The sequence below is a fragment of the Phodopus roborovskii genome, unplaced genomic scaffold (genome assembly GCF_943737965.1).
Source record: "Phodopus roborovskii unplaced genomic scaffold, PHOROB, whole genome shotgun sequence".
NCBI classification, from domain to species: domain Eukaryota; kingdom Metazoa; phylum Chordata; class Mammalia; order Rodentia; family Cricetidae; genus Phodopus; species Phodopus roborovskii.
This window is the reverse complement of record NW_026126517.1, coordinates 1,482,678-1,492,899: the sequence shown is the minus strand read 5'-3', so window position 1 is coordinate 1,492,899 and position 10,222 is coordinate 1,482,678. Positions and strand designations below refer to the sequence as shown.

At 52.9% G+C, this 10,222-nt stretch overlaps 1 protein-coding gene across 8 annotated transcripts in view; it reads left to right on the top strand.

Annotated features, from left to right (window-relative positions):
• The first annotated feature begins 2,343 nt into the window (after positions 1-2,343).
• The window catches only part of Dock6 (dedicator of cytokinesis 6), a 59,426-nt gene continuing 51,547 nt past the window's right edge, over positions 2,344-10,222 (top strand). For 2 of the 8 annotated variants that reach the window (XM_051196820.1, XM_051196827.1), the window contains exons 1-5: positions 2,344-2,435; positions 7,178-7,265; positions 7,763-7,938; positions 9,074-9,142; positions 9,329-9,458. In XM_051196820.1, coding sequence (XP_051052777.1) covers positions 2,392-2,435; positions 7,178-7,265; positions 7,763-7,938; positions 9,074-9,142; positions 9,329-9,458 — 507 coding nt within the window. In that variant the 5' untranslated portion in view covers positions 2,344-2,391. The remainder of the gene's footprint in view (positions 2,436-7,177; positions 7,266-7,762; positions 7,939-9,073; positions 9,143-9,328; positions 9,459-10,222) is intronic. The other 6 variants (XR_007835286.1, XM_051196826.1, XM_051196822.1 and 3 more) reach the window with 3 other exon arrangements.

Sequence of the window (10,222 nt, the reverse complement as noted above, 5' to 3'; positions counted from 1 at the left end):
CCCTGTCAGCACCATAGGGAAACGAGGTATTTTCCTCCTTAGTCTCCTCTACCCAGGTCTACCAGCCCCACCTCATACCCCATCATGTGGAGGCCAAAGTCTCCTGCATTTGAGCAGCTTCGAGAGCACCCTCACTCCACCTGGCTGAGTCAGGCCTGGCAGTGCCCTGTAGAGGTGTGGCCTTGACAAGCAGGTCTGGCAGGCACCTGGGTGGTACTAGGCGCTATGTTGACTTGAAGGGATCTTTGGAACTACCCTTTCAGAAACCAAAGCTTCTCTGAGAGTCCTCATTAACTTCTCCAGAGAACCAGGGCTCTGGGGTCCTGTTCCCCTACCCATCCATATCTGTGCTTTGTCCTGTGACTCACCAGGAGCCTTGGGTAAGCAGAAGAGAAAAATCAAGGCTCAGAGAGGTTGAAAAATTGAAGCTTGACACAACTGTGTTGTTTTGAGGGGTGGGCACCAAGCTCCTTGGGATCATATCTTAAATCTGACTTGGATGCATTAGGTAAATAGGAGTCCTGACTTTCCTCAAGTAAATGAGTCCATATTAACACTTGTGGCTGGGTGGGGTGGGGGACAAAACCCAGAGCCAGTGCAAAGGCCCTGAGGTGAACCACACCCTAGTGTTGTGAAGAGATATTTAGGAGGCCAGAAGCAGGGGATCAGTTCTACTGGAGTGCAAGAGGGAGGCTATAGGGCAAGGTGGTGACAGGGCAAATTATGCAGGGACTGGAGGCTAAGGAATGGTCTTGGACCCAAGGTGGTGGGAGCCACAGAGGGCTCTGCACAAGGAAGGGTGTGATGGGACTCAAGTGTCCCCAAGACCTCACAATAGAAGCAGCAAGGAGGGCCCAGCTTTATGTTCCTCACCCCCAGGAGAGGAAAGAAGGAGGCAGGGACCTCAGAGTGACACTGGGTGGAGCCCAGCACAGTGGTGGATGGAGTTACATCCTGCATCTCCCAGGTCAAAGCAGCTGGGCCCCTCTGGGCAGGTGTGTAGGCTCCTGAAAGCTGTGTACACAGACCAAGTGCAGTGCAAGGTGCAGATGGACTTCTAGGGGGTGCCCCCACCGTCTAGGTTTCTCGTTGTGGCTTTTAAAACTGATACAGATTTGCTGGGCAACTACAGCAAGTCCCTCTGACCCTGCCGGTCCAGTTTCATCACATGCAAAAGCTCGGAGGCAGGCATGTCCTGGTGTTGCACAGCTGCCTACTCTGCTTAGACTCTTTTGACTGTGGCTGCTGGGAAGTCCTACACTTCCCAGGAGCAGGCGTGGAGGCAGGAGAAGATTGGCATACCCAGAGATGAGCCAGGCCTGGAAAACTCTAGAAAACTGCTGCTGACAGAGGAGCTATAGGGAAGAGCTTTAAGGCCACAAGTTAATGAAGGCATCCCTACATCTTCTGGTGGACAGAAAGTTCCAGATTGGCTCCCTCAAGTATCAATGCTAGCTTTCTGAGTCATATCTCCTAGAGTGAAACCCCTGACCCTAGACCCTAGCTTCTCTCCCCCTGGCATGGAATCCCTTGAGCCCTTTGTGAGGCATACTAAGCAAAAGCCTCCACACCTCTAGGCTTCAGTTTACCATTTGTCAATAGTGAAAAACACCAGACCTTCCCACCTATGTCTAATGCACAACTGTACGCAAAATCTTAGTGATTATTGTTATTCCATGTGTGACGTTGACGTTTTTCTAGCCAGAGTGTCTCCGGGGATAAGCAGGGACCTACCAGGTTTTGAAGTTCGATCTTTTCCTTCCCAGACCAACAGAAGACTCAGTTTCCCCATCTTGACCCCCACTCATTGCAAGGGGGAATCTTCCCTCCATGCCCAGCTCCTGTTCCACTCCCGGCCCCGCCCACCCAAGCCCTGCTCGGCTTGGCCCCCACCAGCCTTCACAGACCTCCAATCCCTACCCATCCTAGCGATGCCCCAGCCACAAAGTCCTTTCTTTCACTAGCAAAGCCCACAAAAGCCCCTCATCTCTCCAGCGTTGGCCGGGTCTTCATCCTGGAGCAGGGACAGCCCCCATTACAGCCAGGCTCTGTCCCGTCAGTGCTATCTCGTAGTCCCCTGTTGGAAAGCAGGCTCCTCCCCATCCCAGCGTTTCTGCTCTAGTCTCAATGCTCGCCCCGCCCCACCCCAGGAAGGGCTCCGCCCTATCCTAGGGAAGACTCCACCCCCGTCAGAGCCTAGTCCCATCACAGAGAAGACTCCGCCCCCTCCCAGGGAAGGCCCCGCCCCATCCCCCAGCTAGCTCGGCTCTGAGCTGAGGCGTGTCCTAGCTCAGGCCCCGCCCCATAAGCACAAGCCCCGCCCACCCGCGCACCGGTCCCGCCCAGCCCGACTTCCCAGACTCTGGAGGCTGCGGCGGGACTCGGGGCGTCATGGCGGCCTCGGAGCGCCGCGCCTTCGCTCACAAGATCAACAGGTAGTGAGAGCGCCCGCGGACACTGCCGTTTCGGTCAGGATGGGCAAGGGAGAGTGTTGGGGGCTGGCGAGCCGCGGCAGCGGGGGCGTGCCGGACTCCCCGAGGGCTTCCCGGAGGAGGAAGTGCATCCCGGGTCGGGTCGGGTCGGTGCGGGCGGGCGGGCCTCCGGAGCTGTGGGCTGCATCCCGACCCTCCCGCTGCTCTCTTGTCCTTCCTTCGCTGGCCGGGGCAAGTTCGTAGCCCCTCCTCCACCCAGGGTCCCAGAACCCAGCTGTCTGGGAAGAGGAGGGAGCTGCCAGAGCTGGGGGGGACAGCTGGGAGCAGCCCCTCAGTCTCCTGCCTCAGCCTCTCCCTGCTCCGGCTGGGCGCAGGAGGGGGGGTCGAGGGGGCTGGGGACTGAACCAGCTGGTGGGCAGACAGTGGAGGGGGACAGGTGACAGATGCTGGGGGATCCCTTTCTGAGGCCACTGGTGATAGTGAGAGCTTGGGAGAAGGAATCCGATCCGCCGGAAACCTGTTCTGACCATCCTTATGTTGGGAGAAGCTGCTTGTGGGTCCCACATCGATGGGAACACAAGAAAGTAGCCTCTCGCTTGGGTTTGCTATGGTGGGTGGGGCAAGCAGGTGCTAGATAGAGAATTAGTGGGGATTTATAAGATAGGAAGCTGATGGGGAGGTGGGGGCTCATCAGTTATGTGGGAAGGCCTGGTGCACTTGAGCACAAACCTCACAGAAGGAAAAGATCTCCAGTCCATCCTCATTCAGGGAAGAAGGGAGTGCAAGGGCCCCGAGGCCACAGAGGGAACCAGAAGGAGTGATAGAGGTGGGATGTGACCTGGAGCAGAGCAGCTTTCTGAGTGCTGGGATGGCCACATGAGGCATTGCGCATGGTTAACTTTTAAAAATTTACATTTGTTTACTTTGTGTGTATGCATGTATACCAAAATGTGTGTAGGGAGGTCAGCGAACAGCTTGCAGAGTCCATCCTGGTCAAGCTGAGGTCATCAGGCTTGGCAGCAGGGCCTTTGCCCACTAAGCCGGCTCTCCACCCTCACCTTGGTTTTTGAAGCAGTCTCTCAGTGGGACATGAAGCTCACTAATTCAGCAAGGCTGGTTGACCAGCAAGCTCTGGTGTCCGTGCCTCTTCCATCAGCTATAAGGACCTCAAATGGTGCTTGTGTAACAGGCACTGAATCATCCCCCAACTCTTCGGTTTTGTTTTGTTTTGTTTTATGGGACAGGGTTTCATTCTATAGCATAGGCTGGCCTTGAACTGGCACCAAGCCTCCTGCTTCAATCTCCCAAGTGTGGGGATTATAGGTGTGCACCACCACACCTGCCTTCTCAGTCTCTTTTGTCAACTCAATAGTGGCAAAGGGATGTGGATGTGGGGGGTGGGGTGGGTTCTTTCTACATCCTGGACTTCTGCCACTAAGTACTGTGTGTGTGTGTGTGTGTGTGTGTGTGTGTAGATGTGAAGTCAACTGATGTCCCTCATATGTCCACACATGTGTATGGAGGATGTGGATTCCTGGGATTGAACTCAGGTCATCAGCCTTGGCAGCAAGTTAGCACTGAGCCATCTTGCCAGCCTCCCTCCTTTTTTTTTTTTTTTTTTTTGAGACAGGATTTCTCTGTGTAGCCCTAGCTGTCCTGGAACTTGCTTTGTACCAGGCTGGCCTTGAACTCACAGAAATCCACCTGCCTCTGCCGAGATTAAAATCATCTTATTTTTCAGGCAGGGTTGCTCCCTGGGATGTGGAGCTCCTGCTAAACTGGCTGGCCAGGAAGCCCTGGGGGTCCTTTTGTCTCTGCTCCCCAAGCGAATGAAGTGTTAGGGGCTGTTGAAGGGTGCTGGGCATGGGCTCCCAGGCTTGCACGGCAGGCACTATCCCTGGTAGCTGTCCTAACTGTCGTAGGTGGCCATTTGAGGGATGTAGTGGAAGAGAGTTTCCTGGGTGCCGACATCTTTGCTGATGTTCATGAATTTGTCTTTAAAAGCATATGTCAGGCCTTTATTCCCAGCACTTGGGAGGCAGAGGCCTCAGCTAGATCTCAGTGAGTGTGAGGCCAGCCTGGTCTACAAAGCTAGTTCCAGGATAGCCAGGACTGTTACACAGAGAAACCCTGTTGAAAAACAACAGTGACAAAAACAAAATACCCTTATGTCAGCAGGGTTGTATGCTTTCTGTGGAGTCATTTGACAGATGTGGGAGCACAGAGCTGAAACCCTCTGACCCTGTTCTGGGCTTGTTATCCTGCCCATCGTAAGGATAGACCTCAGTTAACCTTGCCAGCCCTGGGATGAGCTCCACAGTTGCTACAGTATCTCTTGTTGAACTTGGGACCAGATTTGGGAAAACCTACTCAATTCAATTCATTATTTTGCCTCCTTAAAATATGCACTTATTATTTTATGGTATGTGTATACACACAGGTATCACCGTGTACATGTTGGAGGACAACTTGAGAGTTGTGCTCTCTTCATCCCCCTTTGCATGGGTATGGAGGGCCAAACTCAGGTCCTCACAATTGGTGGGGATGGCCTTTACCTGCTGAGCCATTTTAATGCTATCTCTATTCTTTAGGAATGTGTTCTATGCCTGGCTTGCTGGGGGGTGGAGGGGAGGGTGGTGATGCATGCCTTTAATTCCAGAATTTGGGAGGCAGGGCAGGTGGATCTCTGTGAGTTCAAGGCCAGCCTGGTCTACAAAGCAAGTTCTAGGGTAGCCAGAGCAACAGAGAGAAACCTTAAATCTCTCTCTCTGTCTCTCTCTCTCTCTCTCTCTCTCTCTCTCTCTCTCTCTCTCTCTCTCTCTCTCTCTCTCTCACACACACACACACACACACACACACAGAGGAGGCTTAGTATGATTTCTTTTTGTCTTACCATGTGAACCATGGAAGGAAGGAGTGTTGAAAGTACAAGCCTTGCCTGGGTTACATGGTGAGATTGGGACCAGCCTAGGCTATATGAGACTCTGTCTCAAAATGTTAGGAGGCTAGGAAGATTACTCAGTCAGTAAACAGCCAAGCATGCCTAACATCCATGTAAAAGCCAGATGTGGCAGAACACCCAGAATCCCGGCTCTGCGATGATAGAGATTGGTGGCTCCCCGGAGCTCCCTGGCCAGCAGCCTGTCCTAATGGAGAGGCCCTTTCTCACAAAGTAAGATGGATAGCACCAGAGGAGGACAGAAGTTGGCCTCTGGCCTCCATCTGTACACACATGCACATACACATCTACCTGCCCACTGCCTAGGAATATGGCATAAAGCCATTGTAGGAATTTGGGGCTTGTGCTATTAGCAACAGAGCAGCAGCTCCCATGACTGGGGTTGCAAATCCATCACTGTTTTCCAAGGCAAAGGGCAGTGACCATGTGTCCTGTCTCCCCACCACCACCCCTGTCCCTTCTCTAGCCAAAGCATAGCTCGGGTGGGGACACAGCCTCTATCCCTGTCCTGGTATCTTTTAAAAATATTGATTCCATGGGCCCTGAGCGCCCCAGCTTCAGAGAGTTTTACTTTGAGGTTTTGAATTTGAGCACAAAACCTTCATTTTCACTTTAATTTCACTGGGGTGAAGAGATGGCTCAGGGCAGGGGTTAAAAGGACCCAGGTTCGGTTCCTAGAACCCATGTGGTGGCTCACAGTCATCCATAACTTCAGTTCCAAGGGATCTGACACCCACCCTCTTCTAACCTCTGAGAGTAGAAGGCATGCATGTGGTGCACACACATGCAATATACTCATACATATAACATTTTAAAAAAAATCTAAGTTTAATTTTGTTGTTGGGCCAACAAGAGGGCTCAGCAGGTAAGAGCCTTCTACCAAGCCTGATGCCCCAGATCACTAGTGGAAGAAGGAAAATAACTCCCATGAATTGTCTTTGACTTTTATATGTACACTGGCTAATTTTCTTTTTCTTGGTTTTCATTTTGCTGGCTTGTGGCTCAGTGGTGGTGCCCCTGCCTAGAATCCCCCAGTGAGGGGCTGGGAGTATGGCTCAGCTGTAGCATTTCCTAGCATTTAGGAGGTCAGGTTTCTGGCCATTCTCTCTCTGAGCTGAGGGCCCTGTTGGCTTGCACACTGGCCTCATCCTAGATTCTCTGAGAGTATATATTTACAGACCACTGTAAGGAGGCTCTGTGGTCTCCCTTGAGCCCTCTGAGGTCAAGGCAGCTGTGAGTGGGTAAGCTGAGGCTGGGCAGGAGTGGTGTGCCCAGAGCCTCACAGACAGGAATGAATAGGTGCCTGCTACAAGTAGAGTGCTGGATTGCTGTGTTTGAAGAACCCAGGCAGTGGGGAGGCAACTGTCACTCCCTCAAGTCTGGCACGGTGGCATTTCCTTGCCTGGTTGTTGTAGGAAGGGATTGGGCCACAGACCTGCAGCTTTTATTCACCCATTTATTTAGTCTTGCAGTTCTGGGAACGGAACTCAGGGCTCAGCAGGGCCAGCCCTCTGTTGTTGTTAATTTGTTTACGTGGTGCACATGGGAGTAGCACCCAAAGTGGGGGACAGTTGCTGAGAATCAGCTCTCTCCTACCATGTGTGTGTGAGGAGCTGCGAGCTGTGCTGCGGGGACTGAGCTCAGGTGGCCACACACTTTTACCTGCTGAGCCATCACACAGGCCTCCATCACCTAAGTTCCCTCCTACAAATAACCCCCCCCCCTTCCCTCCACCCCCTCACACCTGAACTTTCTTGTTTCCCAGACTCCTTTACTGTCTTTCCAGGACAGTGGCTGCTGAGGTACGGAAGCAGGTGTCCCGGGAACGCAGTGGTTCACCCCACTCCAGCAGACGCTCCAGTAGTTCCCTGGGGGTGAGTCCCTGCCCTGTGGCTGACAGCATGTGGTACCCTGCTCTGATGCTGCTTGGGCCCTCTGTGTTCAGTGGCTGAGGAGGGAGGGGGAGAGGAACTCCTTGTCCTTCCCACATCAGTGCAGAGGCAGCAGTGTGTATTTCAAGGGTGGCGGGGGGGGGGGGGTGACACTGGCTTCCTGGACCACCCAGATGGGGCCCCAGGCTGGGGGCTGGAAGAAACTTCCTGCCACAGGGGGAAGGGGTGGGGACTCAGGAATTGTCTCCTGCCATTCCTTTTACCATTAGAGTCTTTCCAGACTCCAGGGTGTGATTTCCTTCCTGGAGTCCCTGGAGGGAGGGGGCAGGGCGCTGGCCAAGCTGCGATGGAAAGTTTGAGTTCGCAGGCTCCCATCGATCCTCCTAGGCTCCCACCACCCCCTCCTGCAGTCTAAAGTCAACTGTGAGCATACTCCTGCCTCTCACCAGTGGGGGCTCTGGCCACTGTTCTTCCATCAGGTCCCTCTGACGGAAGCCATCGAACCCCTGGATTTTGAGGATGTTCTTTCAAGCCGGCCACCTGAAGTGGAGCCCGGGCCCCTCAGGGACTTGATAGAGTTTCCAGCTGATGACTTAGAACTACAAAAGCAGCCCCGAGAATGTCGGACCACAGAGTCTGGAGTCCCCGAGGACGGGTGCGTTCTGCACACGAACACACCCAATCCCTCTTCAGGAGTCTCATACTCCTGGCTTCAACTCCAGGCTTTGTGTGGCCTTCTCTGAGCCTCCATTTCTGCATCTTTGATTTAAAAGTTTTGGTGTGTGTGTGTGTGTGTGTGTGTGTGTGTGTGTGTGTGAGAGTGTGATAAATTAGTGTGCAGGTGCATTATGCACCTGCACAGAAGGCAGAGATCAACTTCAGGAATCAGACTCCTTCATTCTCTCACTTGAACCCAGAGCCCTCCAAGTGGGCTAGTCTTCCCAGCCAGCTTGCTCGAGAGTGCCCTGCCTGTGCCTCTTGATTCTGGGCATTTGGGTGGGCTAGTCTTCATGTTTGTGTGGCAATAGTACCTACCCAGCTGCTCTCCAGCCATATTTTCACTTCTGTTTTTAATAATTTATTTTTATTTTATGGGCATTGGTGTTTTGCCCACTTGTCTGTGTGATGGTGTTGGATCCCCTGGAACTGGAGTTACAGACAGTTGTGAGCTGCCATGTGGGTGCTGGGAATTGAACTGGGACCCTAGAAGAGCAGCCAGTGCTCTTAGCCTCTCAGCCCCTCCCCAGCCCCCTCTTTCTCACTTTTTAAAGATTGGTTTATTTTACACATATGGTGTTTCGCCTGCATTTGTCTGTGCATCCCTTGTGTGTCTGGTTCCCTTGGAGGCCAGAAGAGGGCATTGGCTCCTCTGGAATTGGAGTTACAAGTGATTGTAGCCACCGTGTGGGTGCCGGGTACTAAACTTGGGTGCTCTTAACCATTGAGTGTCTCTGCAGCCCATTGCTTTTGTGTTTTGAGGCAGAGTCTCATATAGCCCAGCTCGGGCTCTGAACATGTGCTTCTCCTGTCTCTGTCTCCCCACTGCTGGTGTCACAGGTGTGCACAGCATGCTTGGTCTATGCAGTGCTGAGGATAGATGCCAGGGCTTGGTATACAGGGAGCCGACTCTGCCGTTAGTGGGACAGTTTCACACTGTGCCCCAGCCTGGTCTGTGACTCATACAAATGCCCTGCCTCAGCCTCCCGAGCATTGTTACCTACAGTCCTTTTCTCCTAGGCCTTTGGAAATGCTTCCTTGCCTCTGTTTACCCTGGTTGTATTTTGCTGTAGAAAGTTGGATGCCCAGGTGAGGGCTGCAGTGGAGATGTACTCGGAGGACTGGGTCATTGTACGCAGAAGGTGGGTCCAACCCAGAACACTTCATGGGAGGGGAAGGAGGGCCAAAGGGCCGCAGTTGGTGGTTGGTCCCTTTGTTTATCCACCCACTATACCTTCCAAGAGTGGCTGAACTTTAGTAAAAGGGGGCCTTGTGATCAGAAGAGTCCCCAGCTCCACCCCTGATAGGCCCTGCCCCACCCCTGATAGGTACCAGCACCTGAGTCCAGCCTACAGCCCTGTCACTACAGAGACACAGCGAGAGCGACAGAGAGGCCTCACCTGCCAGATCTTCGAGCAGGATACCTCTGGGGATGAAAGAATGGGTCCTGAGGACATGGTGAGAGGGTGGTTCTGGGCACTGAGGGTTCAGACTTGGGGAAATGCCCCCCCCTCCCGTCAGCCTCCATCCCAGTGAGTGAAGTCAACCCCAGGAATGAAAAGGTAGAGTCATGATAATGCACATTTATCACGTGCTTAGTGTAAAGGCTTTCTGCTGTGCTTTCTTCACTCTGTGAATCAAGGCCACAACCAGTAACCCTCTTCACAGGCAGGGAAACCGAGGCAGAACAAAGTCATTAATGTTTATATTTTGTTGGCCAGCACTTATTGAGCACCAACAATCATTTGCGATTACTACTATAGATTCCATGTCTGTTCTTAGATGTAGTTGCGGGGAGGTGTAAATTTAGCTCAGTGCTTGTGCAAAGGCATGAGTTCCATCCTCAGTTGGGGTAGGGGGTCAGGGAAAGAGATGAAAAATAAGGAAACTAGCCAGGAATTGGTGGCACACACCTTTAATTCCAGCACTTGAGAAGCAGAGGCAGCCAGATCTCTGAGTTCGAGGCCAGCCTGGTCTACAGAGTGAGTTCCAGGACAGCCTCCAAAGCTATACAGAGAAACCCTGTCTGGAAAAACAACAACAAACAAACAAAAAGAAACAGGTCAGCGGACTCAAGGTCACAGAGATGAGCTAGGATTGAGTCAGCTGTCAGCACAGCCAATTGGGTGGTCAGAGGGTGCTAGGTCAGCCACTCACCTGGAGGAAAGAACTCTCTTCCCTGGCAACAGTGAACAGGCCCAGGGAAGGCTCTGATTGGTCTG